At 51.8% G+C, this 25,333-nt stretch overlaps 9 protein-coding genes across 9 annotated transcripts; 3 read left to right on the forward strand and 6 right to left on the reverse strand.

Annotated features, from left to right (window-relative positions):
• The first annotated feature begins 46 nt into the window (after window positions 1-46).
• BJX67DRAFT_235626 (uncharacterized protein) lies at window positions 47-4,163 on the forward strand. Its single transcript, XM_071026004.1, has 2 exons — window positions 47-533; window positions 591-4,163. The coding sequence occupies exons 1-2, from the start codon at window positions 375-377 to the stop codon at window positions 4,041-4,043; spliced, it is 3,612 nt and encodes a 1,203-aa protein (XP_070882804.1). The 5' UTR covers window positions 47-374; the 3' UTR covers window positions 4,044-4,163.
• Window positions 4,164-4,265: 102 nt separating this feature from the next.
• BJX67DRAFT_362746 (SUR7/PalI family protein) lies at window positions 4,266-5,957 on the reverse strand. Its single transcript, XM_071030028.1, has 2 exons — window positions 5,437-5,957; window positions 4,266-5,385 (listed from the first exon to the last, which is right to left on the reverse strand). The coding sequence occupies exons 1-2, from the start codon at window positions 5,572-5,574 to the stop codon at window positions 4,540-4,542; spliced, it is 984 nt and encodes a 327-aa protein (XP_070882805.1). The 5' UTR covers window positions 5,575-5,957; the 3' UTR covers window positions 4,266-4,539.
• Window positions 5,958-7,082: 1,125 nt separating this feature from the next.
• BJX67DRAFT_384358 (Rho family protein) lies at window positions 7,083-7,805 on the reverse strand (the record flags this gene model as incomplete). The annotated part of the gene is made up of 2 exons (XM_071033648.1): window positions 7,083-7,515; window positions 7,588-7,805. 2 exons carry the CDS (start codon window positions 7,803-7,805, stop codon window positions 7,083-7,085), a joined length of 651 nt encoding a protein of 216 aa, XP_070882806.1.
• A 371-nt stretch (window positions 7,806-8,176) lies between these two features.
• On the reverse strand, window positions 8,177-9,622 carry BJX67DRAFT_374308 (Exo-alpha-sialidase; the record flags this gene model as incomplete). Its single annotated transcript, XM_071031530.1, has 2 exons — window positions 8,177-9,346; window positions 9,395-9,622. The coding sequence occupies 2 exons, from the start codon at window positions 9,620-9,622 to the stop codon at window positions 8,177-8,179; spliced, it is 1,398 nt and encodes a 465-aa protein (XP_070882807.1).
• Window positions 9,623-10,722: 1,100 nt separating this feature from the next.
• Window positions 10,723-11,946, reverse strand: BJX67DRAFT_384360 (glycoside hydrolase family 5 protein; the record flags this gene model as incomplete). Its single annotated transcript, XM_071033649.1, has 6 exons — window positions 10,723-11,252; window positions 11,300-11,397; window positions 11,445-11,509; window positions 11,558-11,707; window positions 11,754-11,812; window positions 11,862-11,946. The coding sequence occupies 6 exons, from the start codon at window positions 11,944-11,946 to the stop codon at window positions 10,723-10,725; spliced, it is 987 nt and encodes a 328-aa protein (XP_070882808.1).
• A 556-nt stretch (window positions 11,947-12,502) lies between these two features.
• On the reverse strand, window positions 12,503-13,635 carry BJX67DRAFT_374310 (SGNH/GDSL hydrolase family protein; the record flags this gene model as incomplete). The annotated part of the gene is made up of 5 exons (XM_071031531.1): window positions 12,503-12,706; window positions 12,764-13,019; window positions 13,081-13,327; window positions 13,388-13,470; window positions 13,535-13,635. 5 exons carry the CDS (start codon window positions 13,633-13,635, stop codon window positions 12,503-12,505), a joined length of 891 nt encoding a protein of 296 aa, XP_070882809.1.
• Window positions 13,636-13,996: 361 nt separating this feature from the next.
• Window positions 13,997-17,718, reverse strand: BJX67DRAFT_235640 (tRNA (34-2'-O)-methyltransferase regulator RTT10). Its single transcript, XM_071026005.1, has 3 exons — window positions 17,648-17,718; window positions 14,868-17,591; window positions 13,997-14,823 (listed from the first exon to the last, which is right to left on the reverse strand). Exons 1-3 carry the CDS (start codon window positions 17,663-17,665, stop codon window positions 14,089-14,091), a joined length of 3,477 nt encoding a protein of 1,158 aa, XP_070882810.1. The 5' UTR covers window positions 17,666-17,718; the 3' UTR covers window positions 13,997-14,088.
• A 174-nt stretch (window positions 17,719-17,892) lies between these two features.
• On the forward strand, window positions 17,893-21,868 carry BJX67DRAFT_362754 (ssDNA endodeoxyribonuclease RAD2). Its single transcript, XM_071030029.1, has 2 exons — window positions 17,893-21,500; window positions 21,567-21,868. The coding sequence occupies exon 1, from the start codon at window positions 17,983-17,985 to the stop codon at window positions 21,358-21,360; it is 3,378 nt and encodes a 1,125-aa protein (XP_070882811.1). The 5' UTR covers window positions 17,893-17,982; the 3' UTR covers window positions 21,361-21,500; window positions 21,567-21,868.
• On the forward strand, window positions 21,869-24,119 carry BJX67DRAFT_362757 (Eisosome component PIL1/LSP1 family protein). Its single transcript, XM_071030030.1, has 4 exons — window positions 21,869-22,505; window positions 22,602-22,735; window positions 22,797-22,980; window positions 23,042-24,119. Exons 1-4 carry the CDS (start codon window positions 22,388-22,390, stop codon window positions 23,656-23,658), a joined length of 1,053 nt encoding a protein of 350 aa, XP_070882812.1. The 5' UTR covers window positions 21,869-22,387; the 3' UTR covers window positions 23,659-24,119.
• The last annotated feature ends 1,214 nt before the right edge of the window (window positions 24,120-25,333 follow it).

The following is a 25,333-nucleotide window of genomic DNA, read 5'->3' on the forward strand; positions in this document are numbered from 1 at the left end:
TGGCACGCACCTGTGGCTGGTGGATTTCTTTGCGGCGATGCCAAACGCGAGAATCGCGTCGGCCGAAAGGTCAGTCAATCAAATCATAATGTCGTTGCGTTTGAAGTACCATCTTGGATGGAAGAAATGAATGGGTTTCTTCCGACGAAATCCAGATGCTTTCATGATAAAGTACGGCACCCCCGATACGCTTCATCCCTCAGCTTGCATCTCAGCCACCACGTCCGCGAGTCACGGAGCCCGCTCCAGCGCGGTACCCTGTCACAAGAATTCTGTTACTTCCGATGAACCAACCTTGATCCGACCGGCAACGGAATACAATGTCGCATACAGACTTGAAGCTTGTCAGAACTTTGTTCTGAGCAAATAGCATAATGGGCGCTTCGAATATCTGGATAGCACCCTTCCTTGAACACTGCCTCTCCAGCTATCAGACAGAGAAGGGGTGGCCTGGGCCCGGCCTGAAATGGGAAGATGATGGGAGCAATCTTCGTTTCCCTGGCTCCGATCAACAGCATGCCCTGATCAATGCCGTAAGCTACAATTTCTTCTGATTTGGACAGCCCACTAACTCCGTTGCCCGCTTGCAGTGGAACGAAGGAGGCGATTTTCCGACAGCGAATTTGACCGATTCGGACATGCAGATCGATGCAATTCTATCGCGCCAATCACTTGAGGACTATAATACATCTTTCCCTAGGCAGCCGCTCAGTAGGGATGGGTGCCGAGGCTATTATATCCAATTGGTCGATTTTGAGCTGGTTTATGAATACTCGACCGGAAAGCCCACAGTCCATCTTTATGTCAAGCGGTTCTATATAATATGGGAAAGAGGCAAGATCAGGACTGCTCCAACAGGAAAAGCGATTAGGAAGAAGCCGGCCTTAATGACACTCTTGAAACAAGTATTTTCCATGATCAAGTCTCGCGGACAACAGCCGGAGAAGCAACCAAAGAAGAAACCAGAACGCGATGATGGCCTTTGCGATATTCCCACAACTCAAGTGATCAATGGCAGTTTGCATCGTCCTACACAGACTTATCTCCTGTCTCAGTTGCCTTCTCATGCAGCGGATATTAGTGCTCCTCCTTATGGCTCAGATAATGATACGACAGGCTCAAAGAACCCTTTGGAATCCCCTATGCCATCTGAGGACCTCGGAAATCGGCAGTCAAGTCGGGAAAGGTCTGCGAATACTCCCTCGTTTGATCGGCTATCGGCTTCCCAAGTGCCAGAGCCTTCTCTTCATACAAGACTCCCATCTACGAACGGTAATGAGTGTCGCCACTCCCCTGGAGCCCCTGGAGAAAAGGCGTCATCTGAAAGTATATCACTGCCTATGAACGAACCTTCCGATCCTAGACCACTGGGAGTTCAGATCATCACGGATCATCCACCTCGACAAGATTTCGGTGGAGAGGTTATTTCACGGCCAAGCGCAGAGCCATATTCGCTAGAACAAACGGTCGAGGAACCGGGTTCTCCATACTCACCAGAAAAACAATTGAACGCTCAACTGGAAGCTTCTGAGAGTGTTACTCTCCGTCCTAACAAATCAACGAAAGATGCTACTCAAGACGTCGCCGACCCATGGGAAGGTATGACAGAAATCGGGAGCATCGACGTGACGGTACCAAAAGATCAGGAAGAGTTTCTAGGACATGAGAAGAACTTATGGTATCCGCTTCCACCCGGGCAGCCGGCAGTCTCTGGCCACGTACCACTAACTCTCCTGGACGAGTGGAATAAGACTGCCTTACAAAGAAGCCAGAAGGCAGGCAGCAGGTCAGAATCTGTGGAAGATTATCGTCCCAGCGGCCGTGAAACACCTGTCACAGAAGCCGATCTAGATTCTGAAGAGGTTAGTGAATGGAGTCCAACCCCAGGACGGACGCCTAGGCGCGGCATTTTGCCAGTTGATAGCAGCCCTATAAGAGCACAAGTAATACCTCTTGCGCCACTGAGACAGAACTTGGGTGAGCGTTGCGACAAAGCAGCATACACAAGGCCCAAGTCCCCCAATGTCGTGGATGAGATCGCCCAATCCTCCGAGGACGTACAAGAACAATATCCCAGCGCCTCCCCCAAGTCGCGCGAAGTTGCCAACAAGAATCCAACTACGGACGCTGTTACCGCTGATATACCCGATAGTGATGACGAGAATCATTCCGATAGCAGCAGCTCCGACTCGGCGATGAGTATATCAATTCCCCAGCCATTTAGTGGCAGTACACAACAAGGAGTATCTAGTCAGCTGGAAGCCGATGTTCCAAGCTCAGGACCATCTCTGCCTGAGTCTAGAAGGCATATTCAGGTTGTGGAGACTCCAGCAGCTGTCTTTAGCAAATCGCGCTCTATAATTGTCCATCAGAATGAACTGAGCTTCGAGCTAAACAATGCAGGACCTGCCTCGCAAGCCGACAAATCTTCCTCTCAGTCGCGCGTTCTCAATACGTACGCCAGTCATGATGGAGATAGCAAAGGGGAGACTTCTCAGGATACCTCAAAATCTATCCCCGCAAACAGAACGCACAACGCTTCCCGTTTTCCCGGTGTGGATAGCCCCTTGGGCGGCCAGGCGTCGCCGACGCAAGGCCCGACGCGATCTCAATCGAGCTCCCTCTGGACCCCTTCAGGCCCGAAACGCACTGAATCGAACGTTCCTATTGCTGTTTCCACCTACTACTCTCAGTCATCGAACCGCTTCTCGTCCTATCGCGAATTGCCTCCATCGTCAATGTTTTCGGCCGAAGAGGAACGGCGCAGCCCAAGTATACAAAATCACACACGAGTCACTCCACCTGCGCCCGCTCACACCCTCCCGCTGAAACGTTTGGCATCCGAAATTGATCCTGATAGTGACGACACTTCGCCCTCAAAACGAAGCAAGCTCGATCGCAAGCCGACCACATCTGAGCTAGGAATCGGACTTGACGAGATAATCATCTCCCGCCGCCAAAACTACATCATCAACTCGGCACAGTCCATCGAAGCATCAAGAGTATATGAGAAATTTTGCAACGACTACCCGACCTATGCCGGGGATTTCAGTCACTTCACGAAATTATGCTCCAAACTGCAGGCATTTCGAGCACTCGGCAGTCTACAAAGGTCCTTCCTATGGGATGATTTCGTTATTAAGCATCTAGATGACTACCCTCTCTATCTTGGGGAATGTCATGCGAAGGAGACCAAACCCCTAAGTTACGAGGATTTCTTCGCTGCCTCCTTTTCGAAGCCGACGTACAAGAAGAGGAGCCTTACAGTGGAGGGGATAAGTGCGTGCGCGGCACAGATTGTCACCATCGATGAAACTACGACAGCTGCTCCGTCTGGAGCAATGACCGAGACGAAAACATCCTTCACGAGCAGTCTCAGGAACCAGCTTTCCAACTTCCACACTCATTCCTTTTCCACGACGCAAGTAACCCCATCGCAGGATGAACGGGTTGGAATGGTACATAGTGATACGGATATCGAGTGGATCCCGTCCGATGAATACAGCATTCCCGACAGTGAGCCCACCCGTGCTGCCGCACAGGAGGATACGGATAACGACGAAGATATGGAAGATGTGGAGGGTGCCGACGCAACGCACGAAACAGCCAGCGTCGAACTCGGCGATGAAGAGCTCGCCCCTGTTACGGGCAAGGGCCCGGCAGAGGACGCAGTTCATGAGGAGCCAGCCGCTGAAAATCCATCAGGCGCAGATGTCGAGCCCGGAGCCACAGACGAGCCTGAAAACCTAGTCGCGGCCGCAGACATTGAATTCCAGAACGGACAAGAACATGCCCACGAGCACGCAGAGAGCAAAGATGAAATCTCAGAAACAGATGAAGACGATACTAATGAGAACTGGTTCTCTTCCCTCCGCCATATCTACCCCAAGGAGCCCGTCTGGTCCGATGATCCCAATACCCCTTTCAAGCAATGGGCACGGGCAGACCAAAACGTCCTCTGCGCGCGGTACCGTCGCGGAGGAGCGTATGTTCCCACCGATGAGAACGGTGTTATCCAGTGGGTTAACTATCCACGACGATAAAGTTTCTTTGTACTATTACTCTTCCTCGCTTGATGTTTTACGCAATTAGATACCTCTAGTGTTTACTTTTATTTTTTCGAGGATGTATTTTACTACCAGGCGTGACGTCTTCAGTCCGTGACGCTGGCATGGAGTTCGGATTGAGGGCGGAAGTAAATCATTTATCTAAGGTAATCCACAACATTGTTAACAGTCTACGTCCACAATACAAAACTATGAAGATACGATGATAGATTGGTTTGATTCATTCTCAAATGAGCGTGAGGGTATCGTTATCGTTAGTAAGATCTATCTGCATCCCATGCAACGAGCCAATATAATATGCCTGATAACACAAAATTTAAGGGGAAAAAAAAAGGGCAGCCGTAAACCGATGCGCCTGAAGAAATATTCCAATTAAATCAAGTTATTGCAACTTGCATGATATCGTGAATCTTCATTTCCTGAAAATTTCTCTTTTTTCCTGATGATTTTATAAGAATCGCACGGAGGCCGTTTAGACGTGTCGGAAGGGCTCGTAGGACGTCGTCCTCTGAGGTGCATGGGGGTACTGAGGAGCAGCGGTCGTGTAGGGTTGTTGGGGGGAGGGGTATCCGCTTCCGACGGCCTCGTAGGTGTAGGGGGCCTTCTCGGCAGTCATGCCGCGGTTACGGCCGTGGCGGTGGTTGTAAGGGGAGCGACCAGAGCAGCAGCACGAGCTGATAGCCCAGAAGAGGGCACCCGCGAGGGAAAAGGCGGTAGCGAGCCAAGTTGCGACGTAGATGTTTCGGCCCATGTGTCCCTCAATCCCGTACGGCTTGATCTTATCGTTGAAGACGCCCGAGACGACTGCGAACATTGCTGTTGAGGTGGCTGATGCGGCGGCGGTGAAGAGGAAGGCGGCGATGGCGATGAGAGTTGTCACGCAGGAGCCCCAGCGGCTGAAGATGGCGGTGATACCGAGGAGGAGCTCAAGGCCGGTCGCGGCGAAGGCGATGATGTAGGCGACGGACATCCATTTCGAGACGTTCCTGTAGACATCCAGGGCATCATCGACGTCCTTGGGGAGGGCGTTCTGCAGGCCCAGGGTGTCCAGGTTCCACACTTTTGCGGGATCGAACCAGAACTCGACCTTGGGGGAAGAGCAGTTCGAGACACGGTAGTTGTCGTTGGAGGTCACATTGCCCTCGCAGTAGCCAAAGAGGCCGATGTTGTAGAAGTCTGGGATGCGAAAGTATTTCTGGACTTCGTCGAGCGCGGCGGAGATGTCGCCGTCATCAACGGAGAGGTTGAGGTCATCGAGGACATCAGAGACTGCATTTTGTTGTATGGGTGCGGAGCCATTTATATCTCGTAAATCGGCCTACTTCAGTTAGCTTTTATTTCCTCAGATTTCAAGAAGAGGGAGTCGTACTCTGAAGAAATAGAGGTCGCGAATCGAGTTGGTCCCATTGTCTGTGCAGCCAAGCCCGACGATAACGAGCGATATTAAGGAGGCGATGGTGAGCACATATGGGGTGAAGATGCAGACAAAGCGACCAGCTTTACCCATTTTGATGGATTGTCGAGGATGAAGATTCGAGGATAAAGGAACAGGGAACAAGTAACAAGGGATTTGATGAGATTTGATGAGATGAATGAAGCTGTCGGGCTGAGGAGGAGGTTGGATTTAATATGGTTGGCAGCTAACGACCAAAGAGGCGCAGGGCCGACTTCGCCTCTCGTTTTCTAATTAAAGGATGAAAACAAAAACAGAGTAAAAATCCTGTGGCTTGATCTTCACTCGGCCTAACCGCTTTGGGTAAAACCACGCGTCACTGACGTCGGCAAAACCATGTCACTTCACCCTGCCAACGCAAGAACAATCATCAAAGACATCAGAAGATCGATCGGTCAGAGCCAGATAAATACCCTGCGACATCTCTACTTTCGCACTCAGCTGAGGGGATGCATTTTTGAGAAGAACCCATGACTGAGTTTTCATGTCAGGGTGTGCTCGAGTCCCACGTCGACCAGCCTCAACTTTTAGGCTTCACCATTTCGATGTCTTGGCATCAGTCAATGCCCCAGCGCAAACCCCACAAGCACCGATGATTGATGATCAATTCCAGCCCTTCGCAACGACTGTGGATACGGAAGTGCTCTGCCACCTGCTTCCAACAATGCCTCGTCATCACCCCGTCCCATGGACCGCCCAGTTCCAAAAAGATGGTCATTGAGCCCCTTGCAAGTCGTTCCTCGGTACCAGGCATCGACATTCCTCTTTCCCCACTGTTCCTGAAGAGAGGTTGAAAATTGTGGAGATCTCAGTCGGGGGCTGTGTGAGCTTCGCGGCCTTCGATCCAAGAGAAGATTTCTGCTGTGCGGCTCAGCTCAGCCTGACTCCACGTCCACCTGAACCGGGCAGGTCTCCACAGGTCCGTATTGGGAAACTTCTAGGGCCAAGACTTATCACATGACTGCAGCTTACCATGTGATGATGCCTGAGGCCTTCGAAAGATATAGTTGGGATCACTGAGATGGCAAAACTTCAGGCGAGTATTCAACTCCATCCTTTCAAGGGCTCAAAAGGGCACATAGAGATGCCGTATACCTAATACCCAATGGGGATGCGCGGTATACTTCAAAAATACGGAATTAGTGCAGTCACCTCTCCTGTTGCAACTGCCGAAATATATTTTTCGGCTTCCTCCACGTGGATTTCCTCACCGAGAGATTGCGCCAGAATGATAAATATAACTACGCTCAGCTAGCTTTTGAGAGTTTGATCATGAACAAGAGGATGACCTTCTTTTCGGCATAATTTCTAAGCCCAGTTTATTGATCCAAATGGGTCAAAAATACAACATAGTTCCCAACTCAAATCTGAGCAGGTCACCATTCTTCTCTATGACAAGAATTTGATGCGGGAGAGCTTCACGGTGAGGGAGATGTAAACGATCAATTATATCTTGATGGGATATGGTTAGAGCACTACACAGCGGCGTTCTTTCCTTAGCTTCGGCTTCGGGCGTTGAGAAGCAGCAATCGCCTATATCAACATCGGAGTCAGATCCATCCTTACTCAAGCACCCACATGGAACATAAGGCAAGGGCTACGAGAGTAGAACGCGTAGAACGCACCTCATCAAAAACCTCCTTCACATTGAGATCCTCCTTCGAAGAGCATTCTACATACCCAGAGGCCCCCAACTGCTTCGCCGCGGAGCGACCCTCCTCGGGCATAATGAACACATTGGCCCTCCCAAAGTGCTTGACCTCAGATGCACCAGGCGCATCCCTAAGGTCGGTCTTGGTCCCAACCAGAAGCCACGGCGTCTCCGGGCGGTATGTCTGGATCTCATCGGTCCAGAAGTCTTTCACGTTATAGAAGGAAGCCTCCCGAGCAACAGAGAAGCAGACCAGGATGATGTCTGTGTTTGGATAACAATATTGACGGTACCGGTCATACTCTTCCGGTTTGTATGTGTCCCAAAGCTCGAGTGCATAGTCCCTGGGTAAGGTGTGAGTGTGGGGAACCAATGAGTTGCCGTGACGAGCATAACGGAAGAGAGTAAGGACTCACCCAACTTGCTGAGAGTAGTTATCGAACACGCGGGGGATCTGGTCTTCAAGGAGAAGTTTACCAGTGGTGTAGAGGGTGAGGAGCGTTGTTTTGCCCACGTTATTGTCGCCGACCACGACGCATTTGGAGGTATTAGAGAGGCTGCTGGTATAGGATGTATAAGATTTGCTGGGTTTTACATACTTGACACGCTTAAGCTTGCTTTGAGTTGTGGCCATTGTTACGGCCCCCTCCTCTTCAAAGCGCGACTGAGATATGATTTGTTTCGTGGGTTGCGTGTGTCCAAGGGTGGCTGTGGCCAAGGAAACTTTTATACGAGGCATACCACGCTAGCCCAAGATTGAATGCGAATCTTCAATCGAAGAGGCGAAAGGCGCAGTTGGGTGGTTCTAAGATTCAGCAAGCAAATATCCGACTAGCTGCTTCGATTGCCTGAGAAACGCTTGGGACATAGTTCCTCACACCACCGAATTGAATCGGCCGATGAACGGATTCCATTGATCGTCTAAGTCTCAGAATATACTTTTCTAGGTGTGAAGCGGGTGATATGTACAAAAAAGCTCAGCTTGTCTGGTTTGAGGTGAGAGGTCTAGTTATTCGGGCCGTTCAGGATCCACGACAGGTTGAAGCGGCGCCATACAATGGCACGGTGCGGCGCACCAGGGGTGCCCCGGTCATTGAGAAAGTCCGTTTCGACCAAGGCACCAACATGCCAGTCGTTCGTCTTGCACATTGAGGAGTAACCGCCATGGTACCCCGTTCCGGACACGGTAGCATCGTTGACCGCACGGCCGTAGTCATACTTGCCCGCGTCCTCGTCGTACGTGATTCGCACGCGCATCTCCTGGCGAGAGTCCTTGGAGGCGGAGTTCATAAAGATGGTGCGCTCGAGCCCTTTCTCGCCACGGTTGTAGTTGAGGATGGAAGCCTGGCAGCCGGGGTCGGGAAGGCCGGTGTGTTGTCTGAAGCTGCCCCATCCGTTGAGATCGCCGTCGGCGATAATACGGTAGCCACCAGATTTGCGGTCATTCCGCTGCAGTTTGCCGTTGGGGAGTTCGACGATGGTCCCCTCAGATCCACCACCTGGAACAGGCTGCATTTCCCAGGTGCGGTTTCCCGGTGTACCGCGGCCGATGAGATTACGCGCCTGTGCGGGAACGACCAGCTCTCCCGTTGTCAGACGGATGCCATTGCCAGGTCCGACGGCATCCCAGGCCTGCTCTTCTGGAGTAAGGGTCTTGGTATAATCCACTGGAGTGGACCAAGTCTCCCCATCATCCTTACTAATAGTCAGGTAGAGATGGCGACGGCCCTCCCAGGAAGTATCAATTTTCTTGGTAGGCTCGCCATTGAAATCTGGCTCTCCATTCTGGCTCCAACCGGCCTCATTCCAGCTCAGCCATAGGTAGATGGTGTTGTCATCATCAACAACTGGGGTCGGGTTGCCCCAGGTACCGGCACCTGCGCCCCAGACTTCCTTCAGGCTTTCCCAGTCGGAGGACTCCCTGCCATTATCAGTGGTTGTTTTGGTACGCTTGTAGACCAGGTTAATATCGCCGTAGTCAAGGCTGCTGTGGCGGCGGCCCTCGCAGAACGCGATGATACGACCGGTCTTGGTAGTGATGACAGCGGGGATACGGAACGAGTGGAAGCTGACGCCGTTTGCAAGCTTGTCGGGGCTCGCCATGTTGGTGGGGCGAAAGATGGCAAATTCCTGGTGGGATTGCGCGGCATCCTCTGCTGGATCGTCGACATGGCTCTGGTCGGCGCATTTGTCGGTCACATAACCGTCCGTTCCAGTTTTGACGTAGTAGTCGGCGACGTAACAGCCGTCGGTGGTCTTATCCCAGATGGAATTACCGAAGACAGCCTCGCCGGGGGTCTGGCATTCTAGTTTGACGTCGGTGTCTTTGGGGTAGGTTTTCAAGCTGGAGAAGCTGGTCCCAGGTCCCGTGCGGCAGTTGGTGTCGGTGCCAGTGATGGGAAAGGCGCAGGCGGAGGTGGCCAGGAGGGCCAGCAGCGCAGGCAAATACATCTTGTAATGCTCCGCAAGAGGCTTGCGGCGTCTGATACTCTTCCCTTTAGGGTTGTGAGCAACGAGATATTTATACAGAGCACGCAGAAAGAAGCCATATTGGGAAACATTCTTGTCTGCCAAACAGAAACAGGAAGAACGACACGTGCGCACATCAACAAGGCTGAAGACAGAACCATCTCATCACGGAATCTGACGACACAACATTCGGATGACTCGGGGCCTCGTATCCGAAAACGACGATGATCGGCCTCCGCAGTGGCAGCTATTGGGCCTGGACCTTGGCGATTGGGAAGAATTTCACACTCTTCGAGTGAACAAGTGATGCTTGACTGTCACATCGTTGATTTCTTGTGGCTGGCACACGAATACGAGGTGGTTTGGAATCGGGGGCGGAGCCACACAAAGAGCTCACGCCCACATCTTGACAAATCGGGTCCGTCAAGGGCGTGATTCGAGGGACAAAGCCAAAGGCTCAGACCACTGCCCTCGTCCCAAAGCGAAGACAAGTCGATTCGTTGTCACGCAGAAGGCCAACGAATGGGTTTGTCAAGAGAATGCCGATGAAAGTTCAACAACGAGGAAAGGAATCCTGCGTCAATGCTTTCGTATGAGGGATGTTAAATTTGCACCCTGGAAACAAAACAATGCATCTTGTGAAGCGGTCTTGTTTTGCCCTTGTGGCAGGAACCAGATCAGGTCATCCATCGCGAAGGCCCTGTTGTTGTTCAGCGAACAGACAGGCAGCGTGTGTGATATTCGCCAAGCGGCCCGGGAGGGTTCATCTGTGGGATCCCGGGAAGCAAATGAGGGGGTTTCAAGGGAGTTTCTATCAGGGGATATCGAGTTGATGGTGGCGAGAGGCGGTATTATGGAGACTGAAATGCATTCCCAGGATGTTGAAGCCTTCAAACAGACAAGCGTTTCCACCAAGTGGGTCTTGGCATCACTGCCCAAGGACACCATCTTCGATCGCGTTTCTACGACTATTTGGCGCAGTTTGAATAAAGAGAGGATATTCTAATACGGAAGGTTTTATTGGCTATCTCCGATTTATGAAGGACACGCCACAATCACTCTTCTCCCAGCATTCCAGATCCTTAAGGGAAGTATGGCTGAAGGGTGCTCAGGTACCCATCGTAAGCAGGTCCGGTTGTGGGCTCAATGCTGTACATGTAGTCCGCCCACCAAGGACCAGCAGCCCACCAGATCGCACCGAGCCAGACCTCGCTGTTGCTGGACATATAATCAAGCATCCCGGTGATAGCCTCACGGCACTGGTCGTTGCTTCCACCGGCAAATTCACCGATGATACCAACCTTGCCATTATCCTTGAGCCATTGTGTCGCGGCGGTGACGCGCTCCTCACCGATGGTACCGGATACGCAAGCCTCGGCGGTACCGGACCCATCCTCGTCGAGGTACTGGTGCATCTCGTAGACAATCTTGTCCTGCGGGTCTGTGAGGGCCTTCATGTTGTCGTTGACGTCAACCCAGGTCCAGGCACCAGTCCAGGAGTTGCCCTCGACGAAGATGTACTGATCCGTGGCGCCCGCGGCACGGATACCATCAATGGCGGCCTGGTTCAGGTTCAGGACGAGCTCCTGGTCCATCTCGTAGTACTCGTTGTCTGTTCCGTCAGGGGCTGTGTCGACGCTATGGGTTCGAGGGACTTACTAGTATCGAAGATGACGTTCGTGTAGTTGGCGAATTCAGCCGCGAGGCTCCCCCACCACGCCCCGAAGTCCTCGGGAGAGTCAATGATCTCATTGTTGCTAGACGGTGGTTAGATCTCGAAATTCAGGAGGAGAGTGTCACATACAATCGGCCATAGTTGTGGGGGTCCAAGATGGCATAAGCGCCAGCGTCAGTGACTGCGTCGATAACCTAGAGTCCATGAGCATGAAAGGCAACACAGCCTTGTGAGGGACCTACGGTGGTCAAGTTCTGGAGGTAGGCATCATCAAAGGCGCCTGTAATCTCAGGAGTCAACCGCTCCATCTTGAACTGGACGCGGAAGAGGTTGAATCCATCCGAAATCAGGGTGGCGATGGTAGTCGGATCGGGGAAGGTGAAATCGGTGCCCTAAACCGTCAGTTGTGCTCGTCCTTCGTTGACCAGCCTAACTAACCCATTCACCAGGAATGGTGTCTTCGCCGAACTCGGCTCCAGACTCGTTCACTCCGAAAACTGTGCGATGTTAGGCGAATGCGTACGGAGGCTGACCTGAGGGACAAACATTGGAAAGTAGCCCGCTTTTTGTGCTGAGGGGCAGCCACCGCGGTGCCAGCCCCGATGGCGACAAGAAGAGCATCGAGCTTCATGTTGAAAGGAATGGAATTCGCGCCAAGAAATCCAGCGGAAAAAGAGCGACGATGGGGGAAATGAAAGCCATTGTTGGCGAAGAGTTGGGTTGGTTTTATAATTCTCAACCAGGTGCAGGATCCGAATCCAAAACGGACGCTTTGAAGCTCAATTAAGCTCCACCAATGGTAAAGATGAAACAGGGGTGGAGGACGGTTGTTCGGACCGTGATGAGGGATGGGGGAGGTTGAAGAGCGAGGGAGGAGATGAAACGACGACGGAGCTGGGGGGCGGCCGTGTCCACTCGGGAAATTGATTGACATCCGCAGCCTCTCCACATTCGCTTTCATCGCAAGCTTCGCATCGGCTCGACCAGACTCGATCTCCGTTCCTTCTCGAGAGTCTCCAGATCCGACAAGGGGGGCCTGGAAAAAGCTTACTCCTCATGGTGCCCTGACTGAATCATCAGACTCCGTGACCGTACGCTTACACTAAAAAGGAAGGTGTTTATTGCTCTCGACCACTCAGACTACCTTTGCGAAGAGTGCTCTTTACTGTCGAACACTAATCCCTGTCTCACCACGCCCCCAGAGGTGCTACCACCGCCTTCATGTCTTCGGCCTGCAGCTGCTGATACTTGGCTGAAGGGTGGTAGTCATTCCACCACACGCAGCTAATCCCGTCGGGGTTGATGCAAGTTGCATCTGGGAAACCGTACTCCGTCGGGTCATCGAGAACGGCCGTCATGAAGGTCCAAGAGTCGTAGACGATGGCCGTGACCTAATCACCCAGTTAGAATTAAGCTTATCAACGCACGGTCATGGGGATCTGGCTTACCCCAGTGGCATTCGAGTTCAGTGATGTGGCCAATGACTCAAGTTGCTGGTTGTACACCTCAACATACGCTGCATGCTGCTCCATAACTGCCTCGCCCTGTGCGATGAACATCGGGCTACGGCTCGTCGGAGGAACGTTCAGAAACAAGAATTTCCGGCCACCTGCGTCAATGATTTGCTGGACCAGGGAACCGAGGCGGTCCATCAACTGAGGAACGAATGTGTTCGCATCCGTGTTGTAATAGGCATTTCCAATGCTACATTAGTTAGCCAAGGCCCTAGCTCTTACAACAGAAGCAAGGGGAAGGCAAGCTATACTCATTGATTCCAATCCAGAAACCAAAGACTGCGTTCCCAGACGTCCACGGTGCAGACTCCGGCTTGCTGCTGTACGTTTGCTCAAAGGTGTCCACCTGCTGAACAAGGTCTCCTGCATAGGATGCAACCAGGGCGTCATCGATCGTGGCACCCCCAATGGCGAGGTTATAAGAGAGCACGAGCGAGGCGTTCTGTTCGGTCGTCAAGTAACCCACCCAATTGGCACCGCCAGTAGTCGTCCCAGTTCCTGGCGAATGTCTCGTCAGCACAGACCTATGTTTCCCGGATGCAAAGAAGGGGGCCTCACCCAATGGTGGATTTCCCATAGGGTTCGAAGGAGATGGCTGTTCTCCCGTCGTGCTGAAGCCAGTCTGCGTATACGAATTGCCACTGCGCTTGGAAAGCATTCAGTTAGAGATATTTTGGTCTAGAAGCAAGGTTCTGTCGTCCATACAGCGTAAAAAAGTAAGTCGTGTTGCTCGCTTGACGCCTCCAGGGGTGGGCGAGCGCCATCGGGATGGCACCAGCCACCAGGCAAGAAAGTAGAAGCTTCATGGTTCGTGGTTCTCAGCGATACAGATGCCTTTTGAGATCCCGAAAGATTCTCTCATTGACCCATTTGCTCCCCCGGCGGTTTATAAGGACTCCTCGCTCTCCGCCCCCGCATCCGGACGCCGAGAAGTGTCAAGCAGCTGCGACCCATGCTGGAGGTTAATGACGCGGAGTGGAAGGGAAATTCATGGCCCGGAGGAGTTGTTTCATGAGGCCAGAAGGAGCTATCGTTGGTTGACGGAATGGATTCTTCCGATGAGAAGGGGATCGTGAAGAGCAGTGGGGGTCCCAATTCTTAGGGCCTTTAAGGATGAAACGAGATCCGGAAGAAGTCCGTCTTGGCCGCAAAGGCAGCCCTTCGCTGCAGGTCTTCAGAACGACTGATGGATCTTTCCTCAAATCGACCTCCATGCTGGGAAGAATGTACGTCATAACTCATCTTGAATCTATCTACGGTCATTGCAGATTGACTTTGAAATATTCCATCCCGACGCCACAGACAAGGAGCTTAGTCTCTCCTTCGTCGCAAATAACGTCCAGTGATGAAATGTCCGCGACAGGGCTGTGTCGATCCAGCGTGTTCTGCACTTGGAGTCCGTCTAAAGTCGGGCGATCGCTCATGTCAATTTCCACCTGCCAAATTTTGACCCGATGATCGTTCCCAGAAGAAACAAAGCTCAGTCGCATTCCCGGCTCACTTCGGGTAATTGACCGTTCGATGACCCTTACGGCGTTCACGGAAGCTGCGTGGGCATCAGGAATGACGATCGTAGCCGCTCGACCGGTCGTTTCGGTGCCTTTCAGATCTGTGTACAGTAGAGACAGGGTGACCGCGTTGTCGTCACCACCCGCAATCACAAGCGTGGTGATATCCGACAGCTGGACCAGATCCATTGATTTGATGCTATTCGAATGAACCTGGTGTCTGTATTCGCATGCAATATTCTCCGGTGTAATCGAGAGTCCTTCCAAGGGATTTTTCAAACGGAGAGTGGGGGCAATATTGTAGAACGGTTCCAGGACGGTGGTCAAGTCCCAGAGCGTAAAGTGGCCATCTGTTGATGTGGTGACCAAGCACAGCATAGTCTGGCTCCGCAAAAACTTCACTTGTGTGAGGCAATTGCTTGTATAGGTACCGTTGGCGAGGAGCGTGAAACGGCCGTTCTCATTCGTGCAGGATAGATGGAAGACCTGTCGGATAAGTAAAGGCGCACCCAGAGAGGATCCTGACTTACCGTCATCGTTGAGTTTGAATAAGTCAAACAGAGCAAGAAGCTAGCTTCAGACCCGTCACTCTCCACCTCTAGGATGTCAAAACATGTCACGCGGAGTTCCGACTTGGGATTGCTCTTAGGGCAGCATCCAAGAAGAGCCGCTGTCAACCCAAACAAGGGAAGTGAGCCAACCTTCCATACATAGAAATCCTCCATTGCACTACTTGTGAACAGGAACTTCCCATCGCTTGACCAGCCAATGTGCTGCGGTCCCGAGTCATGTGCCGTCAACACTCGTAGGCACTCCAATGTGCTCCAGGAACCTTTCCCACTGACTTTTGTGGGCGTAAAAACGCGCAAAGTTGTATCTTCAGACCCCGTAACAAACAAGGGGGGCTGCCCCTCTGTGGCCTGGAGCGTCCCCAGAGCCTTGATCTCTCTCCCATGGCCCCCCGCACATATTGTGCGTATAGTGTGGGCGCTGATATGTGCAGCATTGAAGCCTCCTTGGGCCCAGAGCAATAGGCCATCCCCAGGCCTCTCACTACTCGGCTGAAACGCCCAGCGTCGGTGTGCACCACCACAATGAATCCTTGCAATCTCAGACTGCGTGGATTCGTTCCAAATAACAAACTCCATCCCACTAAAGCCATAGAGCATCAATTGATGGCACGAGGTGTCAAGGTAGGCTCCCTCCGCTTTGAAGCCCAATGCGGTGGGAGAGTGTACGGTGCGAAGAGAAACAGCCTCTTCAGAATCATTGGAAACTTCAAGCGAATTGACACGGTAGTTCCCGTCTCGCCCACAGGTCAAGAAGTATGTCGATTCCGTGCTAACTGCCGAGGAGAGGTGGGATAATGGCAAAATCTGGTTGACTCCATCTTTGCTATGAACCCTAACAACCTTCAAGAGGGGCTGGAGGGAGCCAGTCCCCCGAACTCTGTAAACGACGAGCGATCCTAGTCGAGACCCAAGGACCAGGTATTCATTGTTCTTGATTAGAGAAGCACATGAGATGTCGAAGCCCTGGGGAACATGCAGAGCTACCCTCTCCAGATGGGGGTCCGAGTTGCGTGGGAGATGGATATGAAACAGATCAGCCGTATCGCGATCTACGTATGTCGTCAGGAAAGTTACTATCGCCGGTGATTCCAAAGTCTCTGAATGGTAGTCAAGCGCGTATAACCCGACTGGTCTCTGGCCAACGTCCGCAACTTTGGTGATAGATCTCGATGCGTGTTCATAGAACCGAATAATCCCTTGCTGGTTTCCAAATAAGGCAATGCCCCGAGAAGGCAAGCCAGCAATTGTGGTATAAAACCGAAGATCTTCTTCGAAGAATAGAGTCTCTCGAGCGATCCGCCGGTTGCTAGAATTCGGAGACTCGATCCACCCGACCTGTACCTCCCCCAGCCTTGTCGTTGCGAGGAAACAATCAGGGGAAACGAAAGCAAATCCTCTCATCAACACTTTAGCCGCGCCTTCAGTGCGTTCTGAGCCAGCTGTGACGACGATCCGAATAGTTCTGTTCGGACATACCAGCTCTCCATTCTCTTGAATAAGCTTGAAAGTCCTCACAGCTCCGTCAGCTCCTCCCGTGTAGAATGTCGTCGCTGCACCAATATCGCTCATACCAAGAGACCAAATATGTTTGCCACTATGAGGCCGAAGAGAACATAAATTGTTCAGCTTAAAGTCGGATTTCCGTGATGAAGTGGGCTCCCAGCTGAGGTCCCAAACTAAACAATGCGCATCTTCCCCTCGTGAAACTAAACCAATCTTTCCCTGGCTGAGCTGCGCCGCGAAAAAGTCCACGCCCCAGATCCTTGCTCCGTGCCCGAATGCACTGGCGACGCAGGATTCTGAACCAAGCTCTGTGTCTTCCTTCACATGGCCAAAGCCGGTGCATCGGAGTTCAAAGCCATCTGTTGCATAAGCAGACGGTTCACCAGAGGATACCTGCTCGCAGTCCGATATATCCCATACTCGAATTGTCCTGTCATCGCTACAACTAGCCAGTAGTCTCCCGGCAAGGTTGCCGTGCAATTTGTCGATCCTTGGTGATATCTGAACGTCAAAAATTGACCCTTCGTGACCAGTAAAAAAGTGATGAATTGAACTGGTCGTTTCCGCAGCAAAGCCTTCCTTGTCCAGGATAAAGCATGACCAAACTATGATCTCGCCGAAAACCGTCCCAGCTGCAACCAAGAGCCGGGATGGTGCAATCGAAATGATGTTAGCCGAATACAAGATAGACTTAACTCCCACCACCAGCTGCCGGAGCCGAATGGCTCTGCCAAAATTCGACGAAGAATCTTCCACAACGGTAAGACCGAGGACAACGTTATGTGCCGTTACTAGATAAGCTGTACTGCCTTCACTTCTCGTGCTCGGCGCACAGCCGGTCAAAATCCAGTCTGGGGCTAAGTATTCAGCGCTCGCGACTACTAGGGACATCACGGACTTTGCGGTTTGGTTTCTCAGACAGCTCAATTCAATGATCCTTAGCGATCGGTCTCCCCAAGCTAGGAGGCGGACGTTGATTTCTCCAGAATCCTGCTCTTTTTGGTGGAGGACAGCAAAGCCATGGATGTTATTGCTCCTGAAAGCTCTGAAATAAGCTAGTACTGCCCCGGTGTCTTCATCAACTAGGCGTACAAATGGCCCTTGTCCGACAAAAAGGAGCCGAGTATCTCCCAAAGCAAGCGCTTTCAGCGAAGTCACGGGGAGGCAAGCATCAACGTGCTAACCACGAGTTAGTAGTCCGGTAGCGGCGATATTCGTGGGAGATAGTCACTAACCTCGAGTGATGAAGCCATCGCTGATACTGTCGATCCACATCAGCTCGCCTCCTCTGCTCAATCGCTTGAACCGTAAAATCTCAACTTTTCCCCGCAATGAAAAGCCTCAAAATCCCAAAAATCCACCGATAAGGATTATGTAATATCGTTATCTGCTTTGATTCCGAATCCGGTATAAATTGCACGTGATCTCGCGCTCTTCGTGTTCGGTGGTGGCGACGCGGGGGACTTGGGCTCTGCTCCAAAGCGAACCTCTACCAGCAATCGTGGCCCCTTTGTTTTGGCATGTCTTATAGTTACTTCACGGATTATTTCGCTGAGCCTCTGAGGCCGCCATGGGTGTCCAAGGACTGTGGACTATCGTCCAGCCTTGCGCCCGACCTGTGAAGCTCGAAACGCTCAACAGGAAACGGTTAGCAGTTGATGCCTCTATCTGGATCTACCAATTTCTGAAAGCCGTCCGTGATAAAGAAGGGAATGCGCTTCGCAACTCACATATTGTTGGATTCTTCCGCCGAATATGCAAACTTCTCTACTTCGGGATCAAGCCCGTCTTCGTCTTCGACGGCGGCGCGCCCATTTTAAAACGACAAACCATAGCCAACAGAAAGAAACGGCGAGAGGGCCGCAGGGAAGATGCAGTACGGACTGCAAGCAAGTTGCTTGCGGTGCAGTTGCAGCGAACTGCCGAGCAAGAGCTAGTGAAGCGCAGGGACCAGACGTCGAGACGGGACGCAGAAGAGGAAGTCCCAGATAACCCAGTATACGCCGAAGAGACGTTCATGACTGAAAAAGAGAAACAACAATCTCGAAAATTCAAAAAGAAAGATGCGTACCACTTGCCCGATATGCAGGTTTCGCTGCAAGAGATGGGCGCCCCGAATGACCCGCGGATCATGTCCCGCGAAGAGCTGGAAGAGTACGCGCGGCAGTTCCATCAAGGAGAGGATATTAATCTCTATGACTTCTCTAAAATCGACTTTGACAGCCCTTTCTTCCTTAGCCTCCCCGCTACCGATCGATATAATATCCTCAATGCTGCAAGGCTCAGAAGTCGGCTGCGTATGGGGTATTCGAAGGAGCAGCTAGATAACATGTTCCCGGACCGCATGGCCTTTTCTAAATTCCAAATCGAGCGCGTGAAGGAGCGGAACGATCTCACTCAGCGTCTAATGAATATCAACGGCATGAACGGCGACGAGGCATTTTATAACTCAGGTCAAAGAATTGCAGGGGAACGCGGGAAGGAGTATGTGCTTGTGCAAGATAGCGCCGTCGAGGGAGGCTGGGTTCTAGGCGTTGTTGGTAATAAGGAGGGCAGGGAAGAGAAGCCGATTGATGTTGACCAGTACTTTCACCACCAAGTCTTACCAGAGGCTCACGAAATTTCCGACGATGATGAGGGATTCGAGGATGTACCTATTGAAGGTCTCAACCGTCTGCCTAAACTCCCATTACTCCGACCAGGCGTGCTTGACGAATCGCTGAAGCAGCATATGCAAGGAACTAGCGAAGCCCAAGGTACAGAAATCGATTCTCTGTTTGTCCCAGATGATGACCAGTTTTCTCGACACCCGGTTCGTCCCAACCTCGACGATGTGTTTCAAGAAAATGAGGCAGGCGAAGACGAAGACCTCCAGAGAGCTATCGAGATGTCCTTGCAATCTATGGATCGTGTGTACCACGATAACGACATGCCAGAAATTCCAGTTAACCGAGAAATTTCTCCCCCATCACACTTGATGGAAACCGCAGTCGAACATAGTATCGGAAGCGACGATGACGAGCTAGACTTTGCGGCGGCTCTAGCACAGTCTAAGAGAACTGAAAAAGAACCTCCTAAGTCTGTCGTGTCCGATCCCCTGCTTAGCCACCGATTCGATGGGCCGCTACCTTTCGAAACCCTAAAACCGAGCAAGCCACTCAAAGCTATGCAGAAGTCAGTTCAAGAAGCTGAAGATGATGCTGGCGGATTCGATAAACAACCATCGAAATCATCCAAGGATTGTGTGCCTTTACCACCGTGGTTTTCTGGTGGAGAGCAAACCTCCGAATTTATCACTGATCAGAACGAAGGCGATACGTTAGAAAACTACCGAAATATGACGATGACGCCGGATCATCTGTTCCTAAAGAACCATAGGTCCCCCGGTGTCATCGATGTTGATCAGTTTCCTGAGAACAAGATCATCGACCTCGACCCAGAACTTCCGCGTAATGTTGATGTTGAAGTTCCTAAGCCTCGGAATACTACAAGGGTTGAAGCGAAAGAAGATACATCACTCTTTAAATCAGCCGAGGTGCCGTTAACGGCTAACAGGATTCCAGATGTTCTGGAGTCTCCCACTGCCCCAAATATTGATGCCGAAACTGATAAAAATGCTTTTGAATGGGAAACAACCGTCGACGAGAAGGGCGAGAGGTCGCCGTCTCCAGAGTTCGAAGACGTTACGATGGAGCCAGAAGAGATTGTTTCTGGCCCCGTAGCTCACGAGTCAGAAATTCCCCAATCCACCAATTTTATTGAGGAGGATGGTTTCTCGGATCCAGAGGACGAGGAGCTACTAAGGCAACTCGCGGCTGAGGGTGAAGAGCACGTTCGATTCGCTGCAACTCTGAACTCGACAACACCAGGCGAGAGCTCGTTTGACTATGAACAGGAGCTCAAACAGCTTCGTTCCCAGCAGAAGAAAGACCGTAGAGACGCAGACGAAGTGACACAGATTATGATTACCGAATGCCAGCAGCTTCTGACCCTGTTCGGCTTACCATATATCACCGCGCCCATGGAAGCAGAGGCACAGTGCGCGGAATTGGTCTCATTAGGTCTTGTGGATGGTATCATTACCGATGACAGCGATATATTTCTCTTTGGAGGGACACGTGTTTACAAAAATATGTTCAACCAGGGCAAGTACGTGGAATGCTATCTGACTTCGGACCTGGAGAAAGAGTACGCTCTGCACAGGAAGAAGTTAATCAGCTTTGCACATTTACTTGGAAGTGATTACACTGAAGGAATCCAAGGGATTGGGCCAGTAACAGCGTTAGAGATTCTCACTGAATTTTCTGCGCTCGAGGAGTTCCGTGACTGGTGGACTCGGGTTCAAACGGGAGCGGATATGTCTAACAGCAACCATGCAACCTTCTACAAGAAGTTCAGAAAGCAATCCACCAAGATTTTTCTACCGCCCACCTTCCCAGATACGCGAGTTGATACCGCTTACCTTGAGCCTGAAGCGGATTCGGATCCATCACCATTCCAATGGGGAGTGCCTGATTTACATGGGCTACGAAATTTTCTGATGGCGACTATCGGCTGGAGCCAGGAACGAACGGACGAGGTTCTGGTACCTGTCATTCGCGATATGAACCAGAGAGAACAGGAGGGAACTCAGAGCAATATCACGAGCTTCTTCAGTGGCCCTCAGGGAGCGGGAGCATTTGCTCCTCGTGTCCGGTCTGATGGTCAAAGCAGGATGGAGAAGGCATTTAGTCGACTTCGTCGCGAGGCTGGGGCTGAGACTCAAGACTTGCAAGATAATAGTACCGAGACAACCCCTGAAGGGCCTCGCAGGGATCATCAGGGTGGTTCCCAGCGGCGTGGTCGAAAGGCGAAGGGCCGCAAACGTGGAACAGCCACGGAGACCGGCGACAGCGATGACGACACGACGGCCAAAAGAAAAAGAAACCGGAAGGGCGTGAAAATGTAGCAAGGAAAATCTGTGAATCGGATATACATTTCCACAAAATCTATGTAATACTATTTCGATGAAAGATAGACGGCTGCTGACCCACCGTTCGTCACGGTTACATGAAGCCAAGGCCGGCTCCAGCGATCCAGATGGCTCAACTGCGAGTTCGGTTGGTTGATCTCTTCTTCCAAGCGCATGTTAGATTGCATTCTAATTAAGCTTACTTGCTCGATATCTTGGGAATCTGGAGCTGTGGGTTGATTCTGTGCTTCCCCATGCCGATGTCCCAACCACACGGCTCGTGACGGACGGTGTAGGTGCTTTGAAAGCACAAAGCCACCGGGGAAAATATACTAGATAAAAGCATCTCAGACGTTTGACCTGACATCTCGACGTCGACGACACGCCTCCTTGGACCTTTGCGTTGGTGGGATAAGATGACATCACCGCGGATCAAATGACGTCGCGAAGCTGGCTCCCACATGCCTCTCATATTAAAGCTCTCTTAGCGATTCATTCCCCTGTGAGATCGTCCGAGTTCCTCCAGGACGGAAGGCAATTGTCATCTCCATCAGCTGAGATTGTCTCATTCGACTGCCAGGAGCTCCATCTGCTCGTCATCTCTATCATCTCTCTCCCAACCCCCCAAGCTTTTCGGGCGGCTGCGACCGCCGAATCGGGTTAGCCTCGCGCCGAGTCTCGACGTCACTCACCTTTGAACCTTCGACGCTCCTCCTGTGATTCCCTGCTTGGCCTTCGCGCCAGACGAACATCTGGAGCTGGACCACCGTCGACTCTGTGGGAAAACATTTCCTCGCGTCATCAGCACTTCCGAGCACGGTTGCGGTTTCTCTTCCGTCGTATCCCGCTGCGACCTCCTGTCATACGTCACCTCTGCGCAAAACGACCACCTCAACGAACCCATTCCTCCAAATCTCATCTTACTAGCGAGCCTCTTCCACTCCGAGTTTGCCTTCCGCATCCCTCCATTCTTTACCGACCGTTCCTTGTCGTCGAGCTCCAAGTCGGACGACCTCCCCTCACCATGCATCGCACATATTCTATGCGCCAGTCGCGCCTTCCGACGGCTTCTCAGATTGAGAACCCCCCACCACCATTGTCCACCACGAAGACAAACAGATGGTTGGGAGGGGCTGGCATTGGTTAGTTGCTCCATTTGTATCCGTCGTCGCTGGTCAATCGGATATGCATGAGTGTCTCTTTTGGGCGGAGCTTCAGATTAACGTCTTTACCCACAGGTCATGCCTTTCGCAAGAATGCTGCTGGCGCTTTCGGGCCCGACCTAGCTCGGAAGCTCTCCCAGCTTGTGAAGATGGAGAAGAATGTCATGCGCAGCATGGAGTTGGTCTCCAAGGAGCGTATGGAAACCGCCGTGAGTACCCGTATCGGTCCACGGGGGCTTAACAAGCCAACGCTGACTATTGGTTCTCTAGCAACAACTCTCCATCTGGGGCGAAAACTGCGATGAGGATGTTTCAGACATCACAGACAAGCTTGGCGTACTTCTCTACGAGGTAGGAGAGCTAGAGGACCTCTTCGTCGACCGTTACGACCAGTACCGTGTCACCATCAAGAGCATCCGCAATATCGAGGCCTCTGTGCAGCCTAGCCGTGATCGTACGTCTCCTCGCTCGGATTGTTGTGTTGTGACTGATTCTTACCCTCATTTACCCTATAGGCAAACAGAAGATTACCGATGAGATTGCAAAACTGAAGTACAAGGATCCAAACTCCCCTCGCATCGTCGTTCTTGAGCAAGAACTTGTTCGTGCCGAAGCCGAATCGCTGGTGGCTGAAGCACAGCTCTCGAATATTACCCGTGAGAAACTCAAGGCAGCCTTCCAGTATCAATTCGACGCTCTTCGAGAGCACTGCGAGAAGGTTGCCATCATCGCAGGTTTCGGGAAGCACCTTCTCGACCTTATCGACGACACCCCAGTTACTCCGGGTGAGACCCGTCAAGCTTATGACGGATATGACGCCAGTAAAGCAATTATCCAGGATTGTGAAGAGGCTCTCGCAAACTGGGTCCAATCCAAGGCTTCGGTAAAGCCCAGCCTGTCGCAGCGTTCACGTACCCTCTCCCAGCGCCGTCGGGAGGCCGTCGCCAAGGGGCGTGAGAACGGCGTGGACCTTTCCGGCCAGGACCAACCATTGAGGGGTGATAGAGACTCATGGATGGCCGCAGAGCAGCACCCTAGCTACCACAATGGTGGTGAAGAAGGCGAAGAAGCTGGTAGCGAAATTGGAGATATACGTGGCCGCGAAGAAGAGAGAGAGCCCGTCAACGTCTAAACTAGGCGACTGGCGTGAAGAAGAGGGTCAAAAGATGCCGGCAAACGATTTGGTTAATATCCTTTTGCGCTCTTGGGTTCCTCTAATTATGCTGTACGAAATGGTGTTCTATCCCTCTGATCGCTCTCAAGATCCCTGAATGGTGTTCTGACGTCCATGTTTTTTTCTTTTTTTTCCCTCTCTTCCGTGTTCTCCTCGTTTCTACTTACCCAACGAGTTTCTTCGATGATATTTCACGCACTTTTTTGGCCTTTGTCCGAGAAAAATGCACATTCCCACCATGACCAACTCCCAGTAATTTTAATCGCTGAGTACACTTAGTTGGAATTGCCTCAGGGCCTACTCCAGTTGGGCAGCTGCGTATCAGTATGGATGGCAGGATATCATCGGACAACATCTTCCTTTATTACTTAATTAACTTAATGTATGTAATATTAGTTGCGAGAATATGGAATCATGCTTAAGAACCTTTTTCCCGAGCCATCCAGGGGCTCTCCATAAGTTAAGCGGAGCTGTATCACCCAGTGTGCTCCCTTTTAAAACAAGTCAGCGGCCACGTCCTCTTTGTTCGCCAAAACAGCCCGTAGAATTGTACTTTATGATAAGCCACCCTCAATCGGGTGCTGTCATAGCATTTCTCTACGCGGTCGGACGGCGCAATGTTCTGGGGAATGATTTGGATGCACCAGTTCGCTGGCCCGATATCATTCTCACATTGGGGTGGAAGATGGATATTCGTTTGTACGTCTTGCAGTTCAGATTCAAGCGTTGTATCAGGAGTTGTCAACCTTGGGCTGTAAAGCCCGTGTTTTCTTGATTTATTTCCGGCCAAAGTTCGTCACCCCTTTGCCGGAGACGGTCAGACCTTCGGAGGACGTTCGATCTATTCGTCGACAGATTCGTGCCTGTTGGAGGTACTAGACGCGACAGAACCGCTCTCACAAGGAGCAGGGACCTTTCGCATAGCCCATTGCTCCGTCCGGTCGACGATGGCGGATTCAAACAGACGCGGACAGGTCGTTCCGCACCCCGGTCGTCCCCGGCCTTTCGGGCTGCTTTCTTTCCCTTCGTCGGTTTAAGGTTTAGTGTGTGGCTCGCACTGTTCGTGACTCAGGGCTTGTTTCGTTTTCCCCAATTAGCTGATGCATGTGATTTATGGCCTGACTCGTCAGCCAAAAATAAGACAAGGATAACAGGAGGTCGGTAATGACGGGTTCACCTACTCCTGTCTCCGCAGACATGTTGTTCGCGCTCAGATGCGCATTACGAACAGGCATTCCTTCCCCATACAAACGGTTTGTCGCGGGGACTGGTGACTGGGACAATAGTCAAATAATGCCAGGTGGTTGACACAATCGAGCCTTCTCGAACCTGTATTAGAACAAGCAATTATAAGTTCGCCTGCGGCGTCCTCGCCAACCTTATCGAAATAGGCCCAGGAGTCTATTCAGACAACCAAGGTCCGGTCCAAGTGGGTAAGTACCCCCAGGATATACGGGCAAACGACAGACAAGTAGCATGGCATTTTGCTGTTCCCGAATATCCCACCTGCCAGAACGCTGCACGTTCGGGCGTCGACCTTCGATATCAAAGTTGAATTCAACCCAGCATTATTCGCGCCCCCCCCGCCCCCGCGGTTCTCCCACCCCTGCTCACCCTGTTCACCGGCTGCCGT

Source organism: Aspergillus lucknowensis (assembly GCF_044049455.1).
Source record: "Aspergillus lucknowensis strain CBS 449.75 chromosome Unknown BJX67scaffold_47, whole genome shotgun sequence".
Taxonomy (NCBI): domain Eukaryota; kingdom Fungi; phylum Ascomycota; class Eurotiomycetes; order Eurotiales; family Aspergillaceae; genus Aspergillus; species Aspergillus lucknowensis.